Source organism: Capricornis sumatraensis, chromosome 7, assembly GCF_032405125.1.
Source record: "Capricornis sumatraensis isolate serow.1 chromosome 7, serow.2, whole genome shotgun sequence".
NCBI lineage: Eukaryota > Metazoa > Chordata > Mammalia > Artiodactyla > Bovidae > Capricornis > Capricornis sumatraensis.
Window position 1 is genome coordinate 104,065,343 of NC_091075.1, and position 26,169 is coordinate 104,091,511.

The following is a 26,169-nucleotide window of genomic DNA, read 5'->3' on the forward strand; positions in this document are numbered from 1 at the left end:
CTTCTTTTGGTGAAGTTTTCCATTCAGGAAAAAAGGGCCTGAAAATCTTGATTTTTTTTTTTTTTTTTTGGTATCTTTATTATTTTTGCACCAAATAAAAGTTGGTAATTCTAAGATCCCATTCCAGGTAGGAAATTTGATTTTTATCCTAGAATGCTTGTTTTCTTCTGTCTTTCTTGAATTCTTGGTCTTAATTATCATGAAAACATATTTTTTCAGTTATTCCATGGCTTTTGCTGTGATTGGCCTGCAATTTCAACTGAGACATGTTTTAATAGATTTGGGCAGCTGGCTCATTCATAATACATTAGATTAGTTGGATCCAAACTAATAAAACTAAGCTAAGAATTAGTGTTCAACATATATAAATTTGTTAAAATTTATATATGTTTTAAGATATTTGTTTTAAGAAAATAAAACTCAGAAGTTGGAATCATCATAGATTCATTTTCTTGTTGCATTTGAGAGTCATCCTATGCCAAACAACTACATTTAGAATGAATAAACAACAGGGTTCTAATGTGTAGCACAGGGAATTATTTTCAATATCCTGTAACCATACTGGAAAAGAATACTAAAAAAAAAAAGAATGTTTCCAACAAAAAGTCATCCCATTCCAGAGAAAGTATTACTATTCAAATTTCCTTAAGCCAAAAGAAGAAAAAGACAGAGAAAGAAACAGTTTTCAAAATGTAATGATAAACTTATTTAAGAGGCTTCATATTTTCTGGGATATTGAGCTGACTAAGAAAAAAGCATGAAATAGTGGATAAATAATATGTTGTTGTTCAGACTCTCAGTTGTGTCTGACTCTATGCAACCCCATGGACTGCAGCATGCCAGGCTTTCCTGTCCTTCACCATCTCCCAGAGCTTGCTCAAATTCATGTCCATTGAGTGGATGATGCCATCCAACCATCTCATCCTATATTACCCGCTTCTCCTGCCCTCAATCTTTCCCAGCATCAAGGTCTTTTCCAATGAGTCAGCTTTTCGCATCGGGTGGCCAGAGTATTGAAGCTTCATCATTAGTCCTTCCAATGAATATTCAGGGTTGATTTCCTTTAGGATTGGCTGGTTTGATCTCCTTGCGGTCCAAGGGACTATCAATAGTCTTCTCCAGCACCACAATTTGAAAGCATCAATTCTTCAGTGCTCAGCCTTCTTTATGGTTCAGCTCTCACATCCACACATGACTACTGGAAAAACCATAGCTTTGACCATAGGGACCTTTGTCAGCACAGTGATGTCTCTGCTTTTTAATATGCTGTCTAGCTTTGTGATAGCTTTTCTTCCAGGGTGCAAGCGTCTTTTAATTTCATGGCTGCAGTCACCATCTGCAGTGATTGTGGAGCTCAAGAAAATAAAGTCTTTCACGGTTGCAGTTGTTTCCCCATTTGTTTGCCATGAAGTAATGGAACTGGATGCCATGATCTTCGTTTTTTGAATGTTAAGTTTTAAGCCAGCTTTTTCATTCTCTTCTTTCACCTTCATCAAGAGGTTCTTTAGTTCCTCTTCTCTTTCTGCCATAAGGGTGGTGTCGTCTGCATATCTGAGGTTATTGATATTTCTCCCAGCAATCTTGATTACAGCTTGTGCTTCACCCATCCTGGCATTTCACATGATGTACTCTGCATATAAGTTAAATAAGCAAGGTGATGATATACTGCCTTGACGTATTCCTTTCCCAATTTGGAACCAGTCCATAGTTCCATGTCCAGTTCTAACTTGCTTCTTGACCTGCATACAGATTTCTCAGAAGGCAGGTCAGGTGGTCTGGTATTCCCATCTCTTGAAGAATTTTCCAGTTTGTTGTGATCCACACAGTCAAAGGCTTTGGCATAGTCAAAATAATACATAAACCTACTCAAACTAGGCATCACTGTATCTGTATGAATCTGATCTTGCTCATTGTTTGAGGATAATTTCTCCTCACAGGTCTTCTTAAACTTCCTAATGAGCATCTTCAAAACTGTCAAAACCAAGCTGCTTTGGATTCTTACTATGCATGTATCCACACACAGTCTCATATACACTTGATTATTTTCATTTAAAACTTACAAATAATTAATGTGTGTAAATAAAAGGAAGCATTTATCTGTTTGGTATGTATTTCCTAATCTTAAAAAAATGACTACACAAATATTGGATAGCTCACAATATATCATGCTGTAGTGTTTTTTATGTAAGATGCTGTTCTTTTGTACTATTAATAATTATAGCAATAAGCTCTTTGTAAAATGTTTTCTGAATATTTTAAACCAGACTGACTTTAATCATATTTTATTAATAATACTATTTAGAATATGCCTTGCAATGTATGTTCTGAAATCTCTTAACTAACGCCATAATGACACATCTTTCTAGACAGCATATTAAAAAGCAGAGACATTACTTTACTAACAAAGCTCCATATAGTCAAAGTTATGGTTTTTCCAGTAGTCATGTATGGATGTGAGAGCTGGACCATAAAAGAAGGCTGAAGACTGAAGATGTTTTCAAATTGTGGCACTAGAGAATATTCTTGAGAGTCCCTTCGACTACAAGGAGATCAAACCAGTCAGTTCCAAAAGAAATCAACCCTGAATATTCATTGGAAGGACTGATGCTAAAGCTGAAGCTCCAATACTTTGGCCACCTGTTGCAAAGAGATGACTCATTGGAAAAGACTCTGATGCTGGGAAACATTGAGGGCAAGAGGAAAAGGGGGAAACAGAGGATGAGATGGTTGGATGGCATTACTGAATCAATGGCCTTGAGTTTGAGCAAACTCTGGGAAGTAGTGAAGGACAAGGGAGCCTGACATATTGCAGTCTATGGGGTCACAAAGAGTCGAACACCAGTTAGTGACTGAACAAAAACAACCCTTGACTACAATAGTCTCTCCCTGTCCCCCATCCACAGTTCCACTGTAAGAGGTTTCAGTTACCCACAGGCAACCTCAGTTAGAAAATGTTAAATGGAAAATTCAAGAAATAAACAATTCACAAACTTTAAACTGCATGCCATTTTAAGTAGTGAGATGAAATTTTGCACAGTCATGCTCCATCCCACCCATAACCCAGATCATCACTTTGCCCATAAGTCAGTCAGTAGCCGTCTTGGGTATCGGAGGAACCGTTGCAGCATCGAAGTGTGTGATGTAACTTCCTTGTGTTTCTGTAACTTATTGCACTTAAGAATGGCCCTGAAGTGCCAGAGTAGTGATGCTGGCGGTTTGAATTCACCAAAGAGAAGCCATAAGTGCTTCCTTTAAGTGAAAAGATGAACGTTCTCTACTTCATGAAGGAAGAAAAAAGTCATATGCTGAGGTTAGTTCTATAGTGCGAACAAATCTGTGAAATTGTGAAGAAGAAAAAAAGAAATCTGTGCTACAGGTTCTGTTGTTGCACCTCAGACTGCAAATGTTATGGCCACAGTCGTGACAGTGCTTAGTGAAGATGGAAAAGGCATTCAGTTTGTGAGCCGAAGACATGAACAGAAGACAGTGTTGAGTACTGTCCGTGGTTTCCGTCATTCACTGGGGGCTTTGAAACAAATCACGCTCAGATAAGGGAAGGGAGTACTGTGACTCTTAGTAAAGTGCTTCAGGCCAGTGTCTATGTCTTATTTATGAATGAAGGAATGAATGCCAGTCATAGGCGTTATTGTAAATTATCATCTAATGTTTCAAAACTCTTCACTTCAGCTGTTGCTGAACTTGTTGGATTATTTGGGGGATAACAGGGTTAGAAGGGACGTCAGGGCTTCTGTCCATTTTCGCTTGTGCAGTCTAGTGGTCAGTTTGGGAGATGTATACGTGCAAGTGGCTCAAGAGTAAAGAATCTGCCTGCCAATGCAGGAGACACAGGAGATGCAGGCTCAGTCCCTGGGTCAGGAAGATTCCCTGGAGGAGGAAATGCCAACCTACTCTAGTATTCTTGCCAAGATAATCCCATGGACAGTGGAGCCTGGAGGGCTACAGTCCACGGGGTCACTCAGACACAACTGAGCAGGCACACACAAACCATACATAGATGAACTTAGCAAAATTAATGAGAAATCGGTTAGTACAAGTATCAACATAGTGTATGTCAAACTGGGCTGTATCTAGTTATTTTAATATTGATAATAACACTTTACTCTTATAAAAGGCTTTATACTTTGCAAAATGATTACACACATTGTAGATTCCTAGATCAGGATTATGGTGGGGAATAAGAAATCCAAATGACTTTACTTGGAAATACAAGTTTTAGACCAGACTAAAATTTTCAACTCTTAAAAACAGATAAGATCTAAGAAGCTTTGTTTTTTTTAGTTGTCAGTGGATTAAAAACAACCTACTCTTTTTTTTCCTCCATAGAAGTTCTGTGTTTCCCTCAGATCAATTGAAAAGGATATCAGAGTAACTTAATTATAGATACTTTTTAACTCTACAATGTCGATAACTAACAGGGCAAATAAACATGCAATTACAAGTTGTGATAAAGTCTATGAAGTTTAAAAGAGAAAGTGCTTGAAAAGAGAATAACCAAGGAGAACTGTGTTTAGCCTGGGTGGTAGGAAACATCCTCAGAAGATAAAGACACTTAACATTAGTAAGGAAAAAGTGAAAAAAGATGAGTGATTTTGAAGAGCTCAAGAAAGGCCCATCAGTTTAAAGTCTAGTTAGGGAAGGCGAGAGTAAAACCATATGGAATGTAGAGCTGGACAGAAGCCAGATAATGCAGAGTCTTGAAGTGAAAGGAATTTCCGGTTAAGATAATTTGTTCTGATGAAGATTAAGATGTAAGATTAACCATGTAAAAATTCCACTTGACATCTTTTTCTGAGTGTAGCAAAATGCTTCTTCAAGACTTGGGTCTCTGGGACTCAGCTAAATTATGAACTAAGTAATTGGTGTTCCCTAGAGAGACACCCTTTACTTTAAAATTAAAGGGGCGAATGTGGTATTACTTATGTGTGCAATCTGAAGTATGATACAAGCAAACTTACTTACAAAATAGAAACAGACTCACAGATAAAACAAACTTATGGTTACCAGAGGAGAAAGGGTTGGGAGTTGGGATTACTTAGTTTAAGATGGACAGATACTGACTTTTATATATAGAATATATAACAACAAAGACCTACTGTGTAGCACAGGGAACTATATTCAGTATCATGGAATAAACTATAATGGAAAATAATACATAAAAGTGGTTTGATATGTGTTTATAGATACATATACATTTATATGTATATAACTGAATCACTTTGTTGTACGCCCAAAACTAACACAACATTGTAAATCAACTGTACTTCAATTTTAAAAGTATTTTTTAATAAATAAATGGGCAAGATAATTTAACACGTTGGAAATTTTAGCTTTTAAACTGTTGTTCAGTTGCTAAGTCATGTCTGACTCTGCAACGGCATGGACTGCAGCATGCCGGATTCCTCCGTCCTCCACTGTCTCCCAGAGTTTGCTCAAACTCATGTCCATTTAGTTGGTGATGCTGTCCAACAATCTCATCCTCTGTCATCCCCTTCCCCTCCTGCCTTCAGTCTTTGCCAGCATCAAGATGTTTTCCAGTGAGTCGGCTCTTCACGTCAGGTGAATATTCAGGGTTGATTTCCTTTAAGATTGACTAGTTTGATGTCCAAAGGATCTCAAGAATCTTCTCCAGCACCGCAATTTGAAAGCATCAGTTCTTCGGCACTTAGCTTTCTTTATGGTCCAACTCTTACATCCATACATGACTGCTGGAAAAAACATAGCTTTGACTATATAGACCTTTGTTGGCGAAGTGATGTTTATGCTTTTTAATATGCTGCCTAGGTTTGTCATAGCTTTCCTCCCATGGAGCAAGCATCTTTTAATTTCATGGCTGCAGTCACCATCGACAGTGATTTTGGAGCCCAAGAAAATAAAGTCTGTTACAGTTTCCACTCTTTCCCGTTCTATTTGCCATGAAGTGAACTCTTATTTTTTGAACGTAGAGTTTCAAGTCAGCTTTCACTCCTCTTTCACCCTCATCAAGAGGCTCTCTGGTTTCTTTTTTTTACTTTCTGCCATTAGAGTGGTTCAGTTTCAGTTCAGTTCAGTCGCTCAGTCCTGTCCGACTCTCTGCGACCCCATGAATCGCAGCACGCCAGGCCTCCCTATCCATCACCAATTCCCGGAGTTTACTCAAACTCATGTCCATCGAGTCGGTGATGCCATCTAGCCATCTCATCCTCTGTCATCCCCTTCTCCTCCTGCCCCCAATCCCTCCCAGCATCAGGGTCTTTTCCAGTGAGTCAACTCTTCACATGAGGTGGCCAAAGTATTGGAGTTTCAGGTATCATCTGCATATCTGAAGTTGCTGATATTTCTCCAGGCAGTCTTGATTCTAATTGTAATCCATCCATCCTGGCATTTCTCATAATGTGCTCTGCATATAAGTTAAATAGGCAGGGTGGCAGTGTACAGCCTTGACATACTGCTTTCCCAATTTGGAACCAGTCTGTTGTTCCATGTCCAGTTCTAACTGTTGCTTCTTGACCCAAATACAGGTTTCTCAGGAGACAGATAAAGTGATCTGGTATTCCCATCTCTTCAAGGATATTCCACAGTTTGTTTTGATCCACACAGTTAAAGGCTTTCACATAGTCACTGAAGCAGAAGTAGGTGTTTTTCTTGAATTCTCTTGTTTTCTCTGTGATCCAAAATGTTGGCAATTTGATCTCTGGCTCTCTGCCTTTTCTAAATCCAGCTTGTACATCTGGAAGAGCTCAGTTCACATACTGCTGAAGCCTCGCTTGAAGGATTTTAAGCATAACCTTACCAGCGTGTGAAATGAGTACAATAGTACAGTAGTTCGAATGTTCTTTGGCTTTGCCCTTCTTTGGGATTAGAATGAAAACTGATCTTTTCTAGTCCTGTGGCCACTGCTGAGTTTTCCAGATTTGCTGAGTATTGAGTACAGCACGTAAACAGCATCATCTTTTAGAATTTTAAATAGCTCAGCTGAAATTCCATCACCTCCACTAGCTTTATTCATAATGATGCTTCCTAAAGCCCACTTGACTTCACACTCCAGAATGTCTGGCTGTAGGTGAGTCACCACACCATTGTGGTTATCTGGGTCATTATGATCTTTTTTGGATAGTTCTTCTGTGTATTCTTACCATCTCTTCTTAATCTCTTCTGCTTCTATTAGGTCCTTACTGTTTCTGTTCTTTATCATGCCCATCCTTGCATGAAATGTTCCCTTGATGTCTCCAGTTTTCTTGAGAGATCTCTAGTCTTTCCCATTTGATTGTTTTCCTCTATTTCTTTGTATTTTTCATTTAAGAACACCTTGTTATCTCTCCTTGCTATCCTCTAGAACTCTGCATTCAGTTGGTTATAGCTTTCCTTTTCTCCCTTGCCTTTCACTTCTCTTCTTTCCTAAGCTGTTTGTAAAGCCGCCTTAGACAACCACTTTGCCTTCTTGCATTTCTCTTTCTTTAGGATAGTTTTGGTCACTGTTTAAAAACATGTCACAATTTTTTAAGGAATCTCCACACTGTTCTCCATAGTGGCTGGACTAGTTTGCATTCCCACCAACAGTGTAAGAGGGTTCCCTTTTCTCCACACCCTCTCCAGCATTTATTGCTTGTAGACTTTTGGATCGCTGCTATTCTGACTGGTGTGAAATGGTACCTCATTGTGGTTTTGAGAAAGAAAAACATCAATACAGTATACTAACACATATATATGGAATTTAGAAAGATGGTAATGATAACCCTGTATGCGAGACAGCAAAAGAGACACAGATGTTTAGAACGGACTTTTGGACTCTGTGGGAGAGGGAGAGGGAGAGGGTGGGATGATTTGGGAGAATGGCATTGAAACATGTATACTATCATGTAAGAAACGAATCACCAGTCTATGTTTGATACAGGATGCTTGGGGCTGGTGCACAGGGATGATCCAGAGAGATGATATGGGGTGGGAGACGGGAGGGGGGCGCAGGATGGGGAACTTGTACATCCGTGGCTGATTCATGTCAATGTATGGCAAAACCAATACAGTATTGTAAAGCAAAATAAAGTAAAAATATAAATTTAAAAGTAAATAGGTAAATTAAAAAAACATGTCACAAGTGCACATGTAAACAATCGTTACTTTAGGTTTTTCTTTTCTTTTTCCTTACCTCTGTACATTCGTATCCCCTATGTAAGAAATGGAAAAACAAAATGAAAGTGAAGATGGGTAAATGGAGCCAGCAATAATTCTTGAGCCACTGTGGATGCCTCAGCCAGAGTCTGGCATGTATTAACTGAATAGCATGTTGTCTTTGTAACATGAGGATGAACGATAACAGTAAACATTGGCAATAATTAGTAGGAAAAAACTGAACATTATATAAGATAGGTTTTTTATAGTAGGCTATTTTGATATTGATTTCTCTTTATCGTAGTCTACCAAAATGAATGGCTGTGAAGAACATTGTGAAGAAAAAGGCAAAAGTGAAAGGTAAGAAAATAATTTTTCAAGTATCTATAACAATTTCATTGTTTTTTTAGAAGCACTCTGAAGATTTCCATTTAGATGTTGATTTTTAAGTTAATTTATCTTCTCCTATAAAATGAGACTTGTTGAGTAAATTATGAAACTACAGTTGAAATTTTTAAATGTTTTAAAAATGTTTCAAGGCAGTTCTAGTGACATGTGACAATGTGTTTATTATAACATTGCTCAAAAAAAAAAAGCAATATATTCTCTTCACCATCAGAAAGAATTCAAGAAGGGTCTGCAAGAAGATATAGTGATAATAGTATCTTCCCCTGGTGTATTTATAGGCAACTTTTTTTTTTCTACTTCTCTATTTTTCTATACCTCACAAATTTCATTCTTTAATAAAACCATAGCAGGTAAGAAAATAAGTAAAATAAAACCATAGCAGGTAAGAAACATTTTAAACCCCCACAAATGTTTTTCCTGTTGAAAACAGTTTCTAATGTAAGATTTTTTTATTTTGTAACACTAAATGATGTATCAGGAAAAGTTATATATATTGTTGCCCAGCAAAGCGATTGTATGTGAATTTTGCTTTGTATTAAATGATAACCAAGCAGTCGAAGGGAGTTATTTGCAAACTGACAGTGAATTTTTCACTAAGTAAAGTTAGTGCATGCTAAGTCACTTCAGTGGTGTCTGACTCTTTGTGCCCTTATTAATGTAGAAGTGCTACACAATAGGGTAGACCCTATTAATGTAGAAAGGTTTTATACTTAAAAGATTAGCAGATATCTGGGCCAACTACCAATATTTGTAAGACATAGGCTTTTCCCTGTTTGGCAGGCGAGGGGAAAGAAGAGTAAATTAGTATATAATTTCTTCAACACATAGTTTTTTTTAACATGTTCCCAATTCTTGGAAGCACTTTTGAAATTGTAACATCTCTGAAATCATGAAGGGTTATAAAATTATAGTCATTGATATTATTTCTTTCTTAATGTAAACTAAGTAACAGTGTGTCTTATAATGTTAGATGTCATGTGTTCAAAGAACTGTAGTACTGATACATTCCCTTCAGCCTAGCAATTTTATTTCTAAGAATTGGTCCCAAGAAAAGTTATGAGCAACCTAGATAGCATATTCAAAAGCAGAGACATTACTTTGCCGACTAAGGTCCATCTAGTCAAGGCTATGGTTTTTCCAGTGGTCATGTATGGACGTGAGAGTTGGACTGTGAAGAAGGCTGAGCACCGAAGAATTGATGCTTTTGAACTGTGGTGTTGGAGAAGACTCTTGAGAGTCCCTTGGACTGCAAGGAGATCCAATCAGTCCATTCTAAAGGAGATCAGCTCTGGGATTTCTTTGGAAGGAATGATGCTAAAGCTGAAACTCTAGTACTTTGGCCACCTCATGCGAAGAGTTGACTCATTGGAAAAGACTTTGATGTTGGGAGGGATTGGGGGCAGGAGGAGAAGGGGATGACAGAGGATGAGATGGCTGGATAGCATCACTGACTCAATGGATGTGAATCTGAGTGAACTCCAGAAATTGGTGATGGACAGGGAGGCCTAGCGTGCTGCAATTCATGGGGTCGCAAAGAGTCAGACACGACTGAGCGACTGAACTGAACTGAACTGAACCATATGTATGCAGAAACATTTCTGTAAGAATATTCATTGCAACATTGTTTATAGTAGTAAAAATCCATAGTAAACACAAAATAAGTTAGGATGTACTCATGCTAAGAGTCAGACACAACTGAGCGACTTCACTTTCACTTTTCCCTTTCACGCACTGGAGAAGGAAATGGCAACCCACTCCAGTGTTCTTGCCTGGAGAATCCCAGGGACGGGGGAGCCTGGTGGGCTGCCGTCTATTGGGTCACACAGGGTCAGACACGACTGAAGCGACTTAGCAGCAGCAGCAGCATACAATGAAATACTAAGCAACTGTTCAAAAGAATGAGAAAGAAGGGACGATCCTGGTGGGAGGAGCTGCAAAACATGTCCTTCCAGACAACATGAACTTACTGGAAGACCAGAGAGACCTCATGGATGCAGAGCTTGCAAATTATATGTTAATTGTGATGTACAATTAGTCGGAGCAGAGGAGAGCGTCCACTATAAAAGCAGCATAGTTGCTGTCCTGTTATGATGTTTCAGGAGCATTAGTACATGTCCTGCTTTAATGGTGTATACAGTGCCATCAGACAAATGTACTCTGCTTTGTTCCCCTGAGCATCAGAAAGTAAAAAATGTACTCTGGCCTTTGTGTTATCCTTTGTCATCTCATCTTATCACTAAACACTGTTCTCTTCTGTGTAGCTTCTTTTTTCTAGCACCTGTTTTACCAAGGAGATGGCTTCTGCTGTGTATCCCTAGAATACTGAGAACTTGTGCTGAATTTTATTACATTAAGTGAATACCCAAATACAGGGCTGTAGCCCTAGTGGGCTATAGTCCATGGGGTCACAGAGAGTCAGACGTGACTGAGCACATGCGTGCATACACACACACACACAGTATCTTTATACTGAGGACTTCCCTGGTGGCTCAGTAGTAAAGAATCCGCCTTCCAAGAAGGAGATGGAAGTTTGATCCTTCAGTTGGAAAGATTCCCTGGAGGAGGAAATGGCAACCCACTCCAGTATTCTTGCCGGGGAAATCCCACGGGCAGAGGAGCCTGGCGGGCTACAGTCCATGGGGGTTGCAAAAGAGCTGGACAGGACTTAGCAACTAAACAGCAGCAAATACAGGAGTGTCCTCTTAGCCACCTTTTGTAGCAAAAGATTGTCCATCAATTGGGACTTCTGTAATTAAAGAATCATTTTATTTACATAATTGTAATCACTGGTCCACAACGAAGAGTGAAAACAAACCATCACCTTTCCATCCCCAAGAGGACTCCTTCAACCAAAGACTTGGGGTTTATTTAAGCACACAGTGTAAACTATATTAAGCAATCTGGCTCTCAGTCTTAGTACCATCTTTTGAGAAACCTCTGTGCCATGAGAGTGAAGTGAAGGAAGAAGCAAATGGGCAGGCTGAACCACAAAAGAAGAAAGATGAGGCAGAGGTCCAAGTAAACTTGTACACTCACGGAAGCCACAGAAGCAGAAACAAGGGAAGCAGAGGCCAGGGATGCCGGTACAAATTGCTGGACTGCCTGCCTACTATCTAGAACTTGTCTCAATGGATCTGGAACACCTATGGCCATTCTGATTGCCTTGACCACTTTTGAAAGACCCACCTTGTTCCTATCAAAATGGTCCCTTTTGGTCCTTTACCCTGGACCTCTGATTTTATGGACTAATTCTCTTCTCAGTTGTGGCTGAATGTAATGTGTGTACAATAAATCATCTCTTTTGCCATCTTAGCTGAAGAAAAAAAAAATCTGTACCTCAGTGTAATTATATCTACCTATAAATTTTAGCAATTATGGATTTGAGGATTTTTTTAAATGATATAATGTATTTTTAAATAGATTAAAAATAATTATTATTAAAATTACTAAATATAATAATAATTGTGGAGATGTGTGGTTCAAGGACATAGTATTTAAATTTATTTTGGTGAGAGAACAGAAGAAAATATTATAAATGTGTTTTGTTATCATAGCTTAATCCAAAAGTCAGAAGAAAAGAAGAATGAGGATGATGAAATAACATGGGGAAGTGATGAATTGCCAATAGAAACAACAGACCACGAAGATTCCAATAAAGGCAAGAAATTTATTAGCAACTTTTAATCAAAAACAATAGATAAAAAAATAAGTGTTTGAGAATTACAGTTTTCAGGATATTTTAGATATGTTATTTCACCGTAGGTCTACATTATTAGGTTCTATACATAAAGTTTAATCACATACACAGACATCAACATTCATTTATATGACCAGGTTTTTTGCACAGTTGTTAGAATAAAATAGTCAGTGGCTTGGAATAAAAGGTGTAAATAGATGTATAGGCACACAGAGACACAAAATCAAAATTTTGCCATCTTGGAATAAGAAGTCAAGGAGCACGTTTTATTTATAGCAAAGTAGGAAGAACAGCTCAAAGACAGGAAAACGTTTAAGAGCAAAAATCAATTGGTCTGCCCTCACGATTACTGCCTCTTTGTTTTAATCTGAGCTAACAGAGCAATAAAGTTCCATCTAGTGTTAAACTTCTCTTTTCTCATGTAAGGAAATGTTATACTAATATAATGAAACAGCATGGTTTTGTAATTTGAAGTCATTGTTGAAAGAAACTAAAGAAGTTGAATTAATACTTGTTTTGATTTAGGTAGATTGTTGGTATCAAAGGAGATGCTCAAATCCTGTAGCCCAGGTTCATCCCTCCAGCCTCTGAGCTCCTGTTGCATTCACACTCAGTCCTGTAAAAGTTTGCAGTTATTTCGTATGATTGAATTTTGTATTCACAACTAGCCTTCACTCCAGACAGACCGTTAAGCTTCTTGAGTATCCCCCTGCAGTGCCTGGAATTACTGTTGCTTGCATAGTAGCTGCATCATCAAAATCCTCCTATCAACTGATTGATGTAATTAAAGCTGCACTTGTGCAGACTATAGCAAGAAGTCTCTCCTACATGTTTTCCCGGATAACAGTTGTCTTCTGTTATCAGCAGTTTCCATAGACAGTGCAGATACTAAATTAGACACATACCACTTCCTTAGACACTGATATCACTTGTTTGATAAACTTCTAAAGACCCGAAGGATTTCATTTGCATGGAGAAAACTATAAAATGCCAGAGATAGTGGCACTGAGTACCAGTGGGTAGAGAGAGGAGAAATCAGTGTTTCCAGGGCAGTGTTCCCTGATAAGGAGTTTCTGGAGCATCCCTTCTTCATTTTTCCTCCATGTGCTTGGAAGCCAATTTAAATGCAAAAAACAGGACTAAATACATTTTTATCAAGTAAACAGTCCCATTTGAATCCAGAGAAACAGAAACAACTTAAACTCCTTTAGAAACTTTTAAGTAATTGAGAGTTAAGAGCCCTTAAGAACGCTGAACATTCAGCAAGGAGTTCCCTTAAAAGTTGGATACAAGGATCTTGCTATGGCCAGGATTTCCCTTTGTTAACTGTAGATATCTGCCTACTTGTTAATTCTATTGCCTTATTAATTTCAATACTCTCAAATTTTGTAAAAACCAGATGAGGTGAGGATAAGCTCAAATTGGTTCTCTTATTGGCTAAATCAGTTCTGGGGGAATTTTTTTTAATTAACTGGTGTCTTCTTTTTAGAGCATCCCTTTCTGACAAATGAGGAACTTACCACACTCCCCATCGTCAAAGTGCTTCCATCTGGGAAATACACTGGTAACAAGCTGAAGTCAGTCATTCGAATGTTGCGGGGTTTACTCGATCAAGGAATCCCATCTAAGGAACTGGAGGTAAGGAGCTTCTGACAGTGGTTCTTTCTCAGATGAAGTGTTATGCAAGGTTAAGATAAATTTTGAAAAATTTGAAAATGTCTACTTTACAACCTCCAACTATAAAAGCACCATCTTGTCATTTCTAGCATGCTCAGTCACTCAGTCATGTCTGACTCTTTGCAACCCCATGAACTGTAACCCTGCCAGGCTCCTCTGTCCATGGGATTTTCCAGGCAAGAATACTAGAGTGGGTTGCCATTAACTTCTAGCAGTAAATTAATTTTTCTGATTAGAGTCCTAATAGAATAAAGGAATCTCTTTAGACATTTTGGAGCTTGATAAATCTCCTTGAAGAATATCCTCTTATGTTAAGATGAAGAGATTTTTTTAAAAAGCCAAATATCAATTCTAACCATCCACTAAACTTCATAGTTAATACACTATAGATGTGATGCATCATTTCCAACAGTTTCTTGATTTAGTATTGGGATTTTAGGCTGATTTGTATTAACAGGACATAACTATTTCTAAACAAAGTTTGCCCTAATCAATAGTCAGTTTTGCTGCCTGTACATTTAAAGCATTTGAAATCATTACAGTGAATTACTGCTTATCTCAACAAATTTAATTTTATTTCTATTTTTGCTTAACAGAATCTTCAAGAATTAAAACCTTTGGATCAATGTCTAATTGGACAGACGAAGGAAAACAGAAGGAAGAACCGATATAAAAATATACTGCCCTGTAAGTTCCAATTTGGTTTCAAATCAAATGTATGTTTAATATAATTTAAACCAGTTTAAAACTTACATGCTAGTTTATCACTCACGTAAGTGTGCACACAGAGACATACATCCAGAGATTTACATCAGTAACAAATAAATTTATATATATAGTGTAAACTCTTTTAAAAGTTTCTTTGTATTCTGAAAATTGATTAGGGGAATCTTAAATGTATCTTCAGACATTCGTGAATTTTTAAGGCCTTTCTAAAAATATTAAATGGCTTCTGGATAAGCAATTTCTTAGTTCGTGTGTCATAGTCAGATCTATATATTCTGCATTTTAAGCACAGAGAAATGTCTGTGGTCCATAACAGTTGTGGATGTGCACGTGGCCACTCTGGGATTACCAAGTTGCATTGTCCTTTGAATTGTTTCAGATGCCACGTGGAAAAACTGGTGATCCTATTTTTACCCATCCCATTTCACCAATCAACATGTGACTTTTTAAAAATATATATGAATATGTGTATATAACTAAAATACTAACATCTAGCAACTTCTTATAATAATCATGAGTCATATATACATATATTGGCATATTGAATTGTATCACATGACACATTGACCTTATCTTTGCCAGGAAGTCATAACTTCAAAGATAAATAATAGAACCAATAATGACAAGCATGCAATAAAAATGACACAATTGAATTTTTTCAATCAGGGTGGAAGATACAAAATTCATTTAGAAAAACCTCCTTTAAGAGTTGAATTTCATATAAATCAAATGCATTTCAAGAAAAATTTTTTAAAAAGAATTGAGTCTTAGACAAGATTTTTTCAATGGAATAAATAAAAATGGAATAGAGCCTGGTTTGCCATAAAGTACATGATGATTATTTCAGGCAAATAAAAAAATGGCCGGACCAGTATCTCAAAGCAGAATGGGATAAATCAAGGATTACTGAGTGGATTTGCTTCTGTGGAACAACAAACAGAAGTCAAGTAATAGCAGGGCAATTGACAGAGGATTTTGAAATCTATTACTAAATGTTATAATTTGGCAATCACAGAAATAACCCGTTAAATTCGTGAATATTTAAAATAGAAATTACTTGCAATGTATAAGTACATACAAATTAATTCTCTTGGCTAAGATGGCTTATATAGTGCTCACTTCGGCAGCACATATACTAAAATTGGAACAATACAGAGAAGATTAGCATGGCCCCTGCGCAAGGATGACATGCAAGTTCGTGAAGCGTTCCATGGGTTTTTAATGGAATATTACTCAGCCATAAAAAGGAATGCATTTGAGTCAGTTCTAATGAGGTGGATGAACCTAGAACCTATTATACTGTATCAGCCTAGAAGGGTGGGATGGGGCAGGAGATGGGAGGGAGGTTCAGAGGGGAGGGGATATATGTATACCTATGGCTGATTCAGGTTGAGGTTTGACAGAAAACAGCAAAATTCTGTAAAGCAATTATCCTTCAATAAAAAATAAATTTGAAAAAGAAAAATGGCTTATATACACTTTTCACTGGGGAGCCTGCTTTGAAAATTTATATTTTGACTATATGAAATTACAATGCTTGGAGAATGAAGCAACCTACCTTTTTATTTATTGCATTAGTTTATTATTTTGGCTGCTTACTTAAAAGAATATAATTAGATAAGCATTAATTGTGCCAATCATATTTGTAATAAGGACTTTAGTAGTTTTCCAACTTGGGGGGAAACTCACTGAGTTACATCTTAAATATACTTGCAACATGAGGGAAATGTATAAAATGATTTCATTGTACTACACCTTGAAAACATGCCTTTATTAAAATGTTTGTGATTTCATCTGTGGTTATGAGGAAAGTCTCAATCTTTGACTTACCTGGTCTATGAGGCTCTTGTTTAAAAATGCATGATATGGATGACTGTGTATTGTGATGGGAAATTCACAGATGATGCTACCAGAGTGCCTCTTGGAGATGAAGGTGGATATATCAACGCCAGCTTCATCAAGATACCAGTGGGGAGAGAAGAGTTTGTCTACATCGCCTGCCAAGGACCTCTCCCCACAACTGTTGGAGATTTCTGGCAGATGATTTGGGAACAAAACTCCACAGTGATAGCCATGATGACCCAAGAAGTAGAAGGGGAAAAAATCAAATGCCAGCGCTATTGGCCTAACGTCCTAGGCAAATCGACCATGGTCAGCAACAGACTTCGACTGGCCCTTGTGAGAGTGCAGCAGCTGAAGGGCTTTGTAGTAAGGGCAATGACCCTGGAAGACATTCAGGTGCGTGGATTCAATCTTTCCATGATTACATCAGTGTCTTTCTCTGATTTGAGTCCCATTTCAGTGGAACTAATTCCACCCATTATTTTTAATCTAATAGAAACTTTACTGTGACCCTCGTCATGAATTCTGTCAGTTTCCTCTAGTATGTTGTTTAGTGACTAAATCATGTCCAACTGTTTTGCAACCCCCTGGACTGTAGCCTACCAGACTCCTCTGTCCATGGGATTTCCCAGGCAGGAATACTGCAGAGGGTTGCCATTTCGTTCTCCAGGGGATCTTCCTAACCCAGGGATCAAACTCGCATGTCCTGCGTTGGCAGGTGGATTCTTTACCACTAAACCACCAGGGAAGCCCTTCCTCTAGTATATACTGTATTAAAATGAAAATGGAAACACGAGACTTTTACAGAATCAACCATCATCCTTTGCCTGGTGTGATACCACAGAATAGCTCAAAAACTATGTGCTAGAAACTTTTTGTTTTAAAGGTCAAACCTCTAAGTAGGCTCAATAAAACTTTTTAAAAAAAATCTCCACATAGAAAATAATCCCCTACACAGACAACATATTTTAATATAAGGACAATTGTAGCATAAATGTTTGTTAATCAGGTAAGTCCGATTGCTCCACCTAAGCACTGAACAAATTATCTTAAATTAGATAAGTGGTTATACCTGAGGTTAAGCTTCTACTGTTTCTCTACCACCATACACGCTCACATTTTTCCTTCGTCCACCCAGTAGTGCTAACTTGGTTTGAGTGTTTCCTATTGGAGTTTTAACTCTGTTAAAGAATAATTGTATTTTCATAGAAACAAACTTATTAACTCAGTGTTGTTGGTGGCATGTATACAGAGCCTGAGAATTTCCTTCATGATTTCTAATTTGTGATTTTACAAAGATTATACCTCTGTATTCATTTACACCAGCCTACACATTACTTGGGGGCTTCCCTGGTGCCTCATATGGTAAAGAACCTGCCTGCAGTGTGGGAGACCCAGGTTCGATCCCTGGGTCAGGCAGATCCCCTGGAGAAGGGAATCGCTCATTGTCCACTCCAGTTCAGTTCAGTCTCTCAGTCGTGTCCAGCTCTTGGCAACTTCATGGATTGCAGCACGCCAGGCTTCCACTCCAGTATGCTAGCACAATTGTTCGATATTTCTTAAATGACTTATTAAACAACACATGTTTATAGAGCTTAGACTTTGTTATAGAATCTAGGGATTCAGAAGTTAACCATACAACCAAAGGAAATTGCTGACTTCATGGAAAGTAATTTCTAATGAGAAGATACTGATGTTGATGCTGTGAGAAAGACATCACAGGAACATTGTGGGGAGGGAAGCATTTCAGTCAGAAAGAGCAAGTGCAAAGGTCTTGAGACTAGACTGTGCCTAGTGTTTTTCAAGAACCAGAGAGGGCCCTGTGCTGGAGCAAAGTAGCCAGGAGGAAGAGGTTAGGTGTGAGAGGAAGCCGGACCACTTCTGTAGGGCTTTTAAGCCCCTGCAATGACTATGGCTTTTACCTGAGTGAATCTGAAAAGGGGTCATTTTAAAACAAAAAAGGTTGTTATTCATAACAAAACATAATTTGCTTTTAGGGTTTCCAAAAAGTAGTTTTTACCAATATTTAAAGCATGGATCTAGTAACCTTTTTTATTTTTCATTGGAGGATAATTGCTTTACAATGTGTGGGTTTCTGCCATTACAGCAATTTAGTAACCCCCTTTATAAAGGTCTTCCATGTGTTGTCTGATGGAGTCTCTTTGTCTCTTCCATTTTTATTTGGATCTAATCCAACGGACCAGGCAAAATTTTAAAGGACAAAATAAGAATTAATTATACATAAATGATATTATCTACTTATTCTGTTGTACAATTTCAGACAGGAGAGGTACGACATGTTTCTCATCTGAATTTCACTGCTTGGCCAGACCACGATACACCTTCCCAGCCAGATGACTTGTTGACGTTTATCTCCTACATGAGACATGTTCACAGATCGGGCCCAATCATCACACACTGCAGCGCGGGCATTGGACGTTCAGGGACCCTGATATGCATAGATGTGGTTCTAGGATTAATCAATCAAGATCTTGAAGTGAGTACAGGATGTGTTGTGATCTCAGAATTTTTTATTTATTAGTTTGTATGTACTACATAGAATTGCATTTTAGTAAACTTTCAAAAATGCATAGGGCATAATCAAGAAGAAAATAATATTCCAAACTTATATTTGTTTTACTGGGGTTTTTTAACCATCCATTTAAAGCCCCTTATGTGGCATTGCATTTTTACTCTGTGTAGTCTTTAGACTTGTGTAAGATATTCATTGTTATCACACTTTTAGAGACAGAAATATTGAAGCGCCAAAGAAAGTGTATCTTTGAAATGAAAAAATAATTATTTTGTTTCTGTTCTTGTTACCTATAGGTGGGAAACACATACTTTATTATACAAATTGATACTGAATTGTCTATCTATAAACAATTACTCCTGATTTTTCAAATTACTACTAAATAAGCAAAGTTAATGAGTATAATCTTACTTAAAATCTAAATTAGTATAAATCATACTTAAAATGTTATCTTACTATACATAATATGTAACTAATCATCATCTCTTAAAGAATTTGCCAAGAACCATACTATCTTGCTCTTCACACTCTCACGATAATTTAAGTAGGACAAAACAAAATAGTTTGTTTCTTCATTGGGAATATAAAAAGATTAGGAATTTTATTCTGAGCAGCAAAATATAGGAAAAATAGTTAATGGAGACAGTAGAATTAGTCGTTCCAAAGAAAACAGAATTCCCATTGGGGATTTTCTAATAGAATAAACTTCCTAATTCTTAGAAAGATCATAAACAAAATTATCAAATGATAGCAAAGTCAGTTCACCAACTTATTTTGTCTAGAAGAGTTTCTCAAGACTGATAGAAGGGAAAGGAGATTGGGGTGAAGAAATCTATATAAGCCACTCCTTGGTGAACCTTTGGGGTTCACAGTCAGTTATCATTTTTATGTAACATACAGGCTCTGTTTCCTTTGACAGTTCGACATCTCCGATTTAGTGCGCTGCATGAGACTGCAGAGACACGGAATGGTTCAGACAGAGGTGAGTGTCGGCTCGTACCTTCTGATGAAGATTTTTGTAAAAGCATTTCTAGGGCTGTCTTTTCTCAATGTTGCCTTTTAGTTTAAAAAATAAGAAAATCCAATACCAACAATGAATAGATTACAGAGAATAGGATGGCACATTGGGGGCAAAAATTTGAGGTGGGACAAAATAGCATGTAGTTAGTAGCATTTCAGTTCCTACCTAAAAAAGAGAGAGAAGGTAATATTCTTGCTACAGAATTTTCCTGAGAGGGAATGGATTCAGCAGCATTGACTTGAAGGCAGAAAGGGAGTCTGGAATTCTTAGCTTGGGAAAGAGTTTATTTATCCTCTGCTTTGGTCATTTTCATTTCTCTTACCTCAAGTCAAAAGATAGGTTATGTCACCCAACTGACCTGCAGACATGGGTCCTTCCCAGGGACTACATGACTTAGAGTATCTGTCTACTCTGCATAGTTCAACTGTCCTTTTTGTTTATATTGGGAGGGGAATACTTTGCATAGTTCTGTATCCCGCATCTTACATTCAACCCTATAACACGATTTTCCCATATTTTCAAAGTTGCTCAAACATCACTTCCAATAGTGGTGAATATATCAGTATATATTCACACTATACATCTGGTCTTCTCTTCCTCTCGCTCTTTTTCCTCTTTTTTTTTTTTTGTTTGATGTGGAAGCTGTGTTCATATATCTGTTAACTTATATTTCTCTACCTCCCAAAAAATACCCCCGTCCCCCATGTGTGATTTTTTTTTTTTTTTTTTTGGACTTCCTTGGTGGCTCAGACGGTAAAGCGTCTGTCTACAATGCGGGAGACCCAGGTTCGATCCCTGGGTTGGGAAGATCCCCTGGAGAAGGAAATGGCAAGCCACTCTAGGACTATTGCCAGGAAAATCCCATGAATGGAGAAGCCTGGTAGGCTACAGTCCATGGGGTTGCAAAAAGTCGGATACGACTGAGCAACTTCACTTTCACTTTCTACTATTTTTAAAATTAAAACTTGCCACCTTTCCTTTCATATACCTTTTAAATTCAAATTAAGTCTCCTAAATATTAAGCTGATTCAGTCTTTTTTTTTTTAGATAAAGAAAACATATTAAAAAAATAGTTTTTAAGACCCAGGAAGTTCACTTGTTCAGCAGATATTTATTAAGTGCCTACTATATGCCAGGCACTCTTCTAGGCGCTTGGAGCATGTCAGTGAATAACATGAATAACAAAGATCTTCTGCCAGAATAAAAGATCTTCTAGTGGATGGTGATGAGCAAGGCAGATAATAAATCCATTAACTGTACCCAGTTATGATATACGTTATAAGATCTTTGAAAGTGGTAAGTGCTTTAGAAGGAAAAAGAGTGGAGTGGAGTCATGGCAGGTTGGGTGATGTTTTACATAGAGTGGTACCACTGAGGATGTAACCCCTTGAGCAAAGATGTGAAGGACGTGAAGCAGGTGGTCATGCGGATGTCTGGGAGAAAGAATCTTTCAGGCGGACGGAACCACCTTCGAAGAGGTCCATGATGGGAGTTTGTCTTCTGTGTTCTAGAGTAGTCACAACCAGTGTGGCTGAGGCAGAGGGAGCAGGAGGGGAGGTGTGAGAGGAGGTGATGGGGCCAGAGCTTGGAGCTTCCCCCTGAGTGAGATGGGGCCATCACAGGCTTGTCAGTATGCAATGACATGAGCTAACTCCCCTCTTAAAGGACCACTCCAGCTGCTGTGCTAGAACAAGATGTGGTTTGGGGAGGAGGGTGCGGGGTTAGAAACTGGAGGACCGTGAGTATCACTAAAGCACAAAGAAGAGAGGTGGCCCACCCATCAGAGACAACTTGAGTTAGCACTCACCCCGCCCCCGCCATCCCCAAGGCTTCTTCCTTCCACATTTTGTCAGTCGGGTTTCTCTTTCTTGTCATTTTCATGACACTGCACAATTCTGTATCCTGCTTTTACTTTCAACCTTATAACCCAGCTTTTCCATATTTTCAAAATTACTCAAACATTGCTTCCAACAGTGGTGAAGCTATTTATCATATATTCACACTATACAGCTAAAGTCTGCTCTCCCTGTCTCCTTTTTTTTTTTTTTTGCTCTAGGATCAATATATTTTCTGCTATCAAGTCATCCTTTATGTCCTGACACGTCTTCAAGCTGAAGAACAGCAAAAAGAGCAGCTCCAGCCTCTGGAATGACATGAGAAGAACAGCCTTCTGGATGTCTGTCCATTTCTTTGCTCTCTACTTAAAGGTCACAGGACAGCAAGTCCATGCTTATTCTCCTCTACCTTAGAGGGGCATTCTTAATAACAGTAAATAACAGTGACATGCTGTATTTTTACAGCTGCTTCAGTCTGTGATAAGTATCAGAGGTCTTTTAACACTAACTGAATAATGCAGATCTTAGGGATGAATAAGGCAGCATTTGATTATAGACATATCGAGTCTGTTTTTCACGCACCAATCTTGTTTATAGCAAAATTATTTTCCAGTATTTTTTTTAAAACTAGAGCTATTTTATAGGGGATACTTGAAGCCAGTATTTAAGCTTTAAATGATAGTAATATTGGCACAGAAAAAAAAAAAGGTAGCAAACATTCATTATATCAATTTCTAATGTTTACTATCTAGAACTTCCTGTAATATATTTATATACTTTTCCATGAAAATAGAGATACCAAATATGTTTGTAACTGCATCACGTTATACACCCGCTCACTTTGTAAATAAAAATACACCTTAAAATGAACAAGCCAAAAGTGTGTGCAGACAAGTTTAACATTTTCAGTGTGCTGTTTTTTAACAACATCTAGGACCATGTGAAGGCAGGAACTTCTAGACTCCAACTTCCCATCTTCCCATTTGATCCCAGTCATGCCAACCTCAGAGACTGGGAGTATTGTTGGAACCCCTGGAGAGCTGCAGACTCTGACGTGAGGGTCAGGTACTGACTAACTGTGGCTAAGAAATTCATTCTCCCTTCCTGCCTCCACCCCATAAGCCTAACTGATACCTGAATCAGAATTTTCAAGTCCTAGTTGTTGCAAAACTCAGAATATCTTGTTGACAAGGCGTAATGAAAGAAAACAGTATTACGCTTCCTGGGAGGTTGATATTGATTCTGCCTGAAGGAAACAGCTTCCCAGGCGGTGCTAGTGGAAAAGAACCTGCCTGCCAGTGTAGAAGACGTGAGAGACTCGGGTTTGATACCTGAATTGGCAAGATCCCCCTGGAGGGAAAGCATAGCAACCCACTCCAGTATTCTTGCCTGAAGAATCTCATGGACAGAGAAGCCTGGCAGGCTACAGTCCATAGGGTCGCCAAAAGTCAGACACGACTGAAGCAACTTAGCATGCCCCACAAAGGAAAGAGATGGGCTTTGAAGAACCCACTTCGATTCTCAGTACCAAACGTGTTTCACTAACTCCCAGTTCTGACAGCATTCCTCCACTCTGCCATGAGTGATGCCATCCCAAGACCCTGGAAACTGCTTGGTTCCTCCTCATAGGATTGACCGATTCTGAGCTAATTAACTGGAATGTCTGATCTTACCCAAGATCTCCTGAGAGTACTCCTGAAGAGCTGAGGCTATTTAAAGGCAGAAGACAACATCAGGAAATGCACAAAAGTCCACAGGTAAGTGGCTGACTCCTCACCAGGCAGCAGGTTTGAGTCCTACCTCAGAAGTGGCAGGACTACCCTGGTGACTCAGACGGTAAAGAATCTGCCTGCAATGCAGGAAATCCAGGTTCGAGCCCTGAGTCAGGAAGATCCCTTGGAGAAGGGAGTGCAACCCATTCCAGTATTCTTCCCTGGAGAATCCCATGGACAGTGGAGCCTGGGAGCTACAGTCCATGGGGTCACAAAGAGTCCTGAAAGTGAACACTTTCAGTTCACCTTCGCTTTTCAGAAGTAGCTCTGAAGCTAGCAAGAGAAGCATACTTCATCACCATCATTCCCACTTCCATCAGAGCAGTTTCTACAGATTGGGTTATAGCAAAGGATTTGGAGTTGAGGGGCGGGGTGGGGGTGGGGGGGTTCTGTTGCTTTAAAAGCTATTTGGAAACTCCTGAGTGGGCTGGAATCCTGAGACCTTGTTTTCCTAAGCACAGGAAATGAGGCCAGCAGGGCTCCAGGAGCCAGAACAGCTGGAGGTGATTAGCTCCCATCCGAAGTCCACAGAGATGGGTGGGGGAAAGCTGGAGAAGGATGCTTTTTCTGGAAAGAACGTAGCTAGGAAATGCAAACTGGAGGAAGAAAATGTGAGTTTCGCTTTACGAACCCTGAATGGAAACTTCATCATAGTAAACACGTTACTGCCCTCATCTGGAACGTGGCTCCACTACCAGAGTGCGGGGAACCTTTGGCTAGGGCCGCACTGGTTAGAAAGCACGCTGAGGCCACAGAGCTAGGGTGGCACACGGAGGCTCTCAGCAAACGAATGAATAAATACAACTCGGCTCCTAAAGCGCGTTAGACAGCTAAGTACTAGAACACGCACAGCCATACAGAATGGCTCAAACACAACAGAAGTTTCTCTAAGAGTTCTGGATAGGTGAAGAGCTCGGCAGGCTACCTCTCCTCCCTCCAGTTGGTAGGAGCCCAGGCCGATGGAGTTTCTATAATCAACACAGAGTTTCCAAGGTCATCGTGAGAATCATCTCCATACCCCCAGCGAGAAAAGGGGGAAAGACTATGGAGGGACGCCTATGGGGGATCTTTCAAGCTCAGCAGCCTGGAAGCAAAGCACATTACTGCCACTCATTCTATCAGCAAGAACTGGTCAGTGTCCCTGAGCACAAAGAAGCTGGGAAGTGAGTTGGCTGAGCAGCTGATCCCAGCGACAAGACAACTCTACACAAAAGAAGAAGCATAAGTAGTGATGGAATCTATCTATAAAACTGAACTGAAGTTGCATATTCTAAAAAATATATCTTAGTATGGTCCTGACCACTGTAAGATTGGATGTATCACTTCTGTCCCTAATTTGGTATATGCATTAGAAATATTTCTGTATCATGATAAAAAGGAGAGAAATGGTTATTGAGAAAAGGTCAGATGTTCATATCTGTGGTTCCAGATCGCCTGTTAGATCTCTTGGTTTTAAAATGTCTAGTTATCTAAATGCAATGTGATACATCCAAGAAATTAACAACTCACAAAAGCTGCCCTTCAGCCAGATATCTTGATAGTGAAAGAATGTGTTCCCATTTTAAATAATTCAAGGTACTTTGTTATGGTTGAGATAAATGTAACAAATTATGCATTGACCTGCATAATATTTTAAAGTCAATTTAAATTTTAATATATCACTTTGGAGTTGCACTTGACTGCAACCAGCCAAAAACTAAATCAACAGGCTTACACAATTTAGAGATTTCTTTCTTTAAGAAAACAAGTTCGGAAGTAGACAGTTGCCAGGCTTGATTCTACAGTGTGATAATGTCAGATAGAGTCCCATTTGTGGATTTTTGGTTTTGTTTCACCTTGCCTGAGGACACATATCCCAAACATTGCTAAAACCAGTGTCAAAAAACATACCACCTATGTTTTCTTCTAGAAGCTTTATGATTTCAGGTCCTCTTTGTTGTTATTGTTGTTCAGTCACTGAGCTGTGTCTGACTCTTTGTGATCCCATGAAGTGCAGCATGCCTATCCAGCTTCCCTATCCTTCACTATCTCCCGGAGTTGGCTCAGGTTCATGTCTATTGAGTTGGTGATGCTATCTAACCATTTCATCCTCTGCCTCCCTTTCCCCTTTTGCTTTCAGTCTTCGCCAGCATCAGGGTCTTTTCCAGAGAGTCAACTGTTCACATCAGGTGGCCAAAGTATTGAAGCTTCAGCTTCAGCGTCAGTCCTTCCAATGAATATTCAGGGTTGACCTACTTTAGGATTGTCTGGTTTGATTTCCTTGCAGTCCAAGGGACTCTGAAGCGTCATCTCCAGCACCACAATTTGAAAGCATCAATTCTCTGGCACTCACCCTTCTTTATGGTCCAACTCACATCCATACATGACCACTGGAAAAACCATAGCTTTGACTAGACGGACCTTTGTCAGCAAAGTTATGTCTCTGCTTTTTAATATGCTGTCTAGGTTTGTCATAGCTTTTCTTCCAAGGAGCAAGCGTCTTTTAATTTCATGGCTGCAGTCCTGTCTGCAGTAATTTTGGAGCCCAAGAAAAATGGCACCCCACTCCAGTA

The 26,169-nt window shown here is 38.8% G+C and overlaps 1 protein-coding gene and 1 non-coding gene across 6 annotated transcripts in view; both read left to right on the forward strand.

The window, feature by feature from the left end:
* PTPN13 (protein tyrosine phosphatase non-receptor type 13) overlaps positions 1 to 22,162 on the forward strand; it is a 223,528-nt gene extending 201,366 nt beyond the window's left edge. For 4 of the 5 annotated variants that reach the window (XM_068975017.1, XM_068975018.1, XM_068975020.1 and 1 more), the window contains 8 exons: positions 8,411 to 8,466; positions 12,069 to 12,172; positions 13,701 to 13,849; positions 14,485 to 14,575; positions 16,515 to 16,856; positions 18,742 to 18,953; positions 19,909 to 19,971; positions 22,067 to 22,162. In XM_068975017.1, coding sequence (XP_068831118.1) covers positions 8,411 to 8,466; positions 12,069 to 12,172; positions 13,701 to 13,849; positions 14,485 to 14,575; positions 16,515 to 16,856; positions 18,742 to 18,953; positions 19,909 to 19,971; positions 22,067 to 22,162 — 1,113 coding nt within the window. Of the gene's footprint in view, positions 1 to 8,410; positions 8,467 to 12,068; positions 12,173 to 13,700; positions 13,850 to 14,484; positions 14,576 to 16,514; positions 16,857 to 18,737; positions 18,954 to 19,908; positions 19,972 to 22,066 lie in introns of all 5 variants that reach the window. The other variant, XM_068975016.1, reaches the window with a different exon arrangement.
* On the forward strand, positions 15,726 to 15,832 carry LOC138082493 (U6 spliceosomal RNA). Its single transcript, XR_011145120.1, has one exon. It is a non-coding gene; the product is annotated as a U6 spliceosomal RNA (small nuclear RNA).
* Positions 22,163 to 26,169: the final 4,007 nt, after the last annotated feature.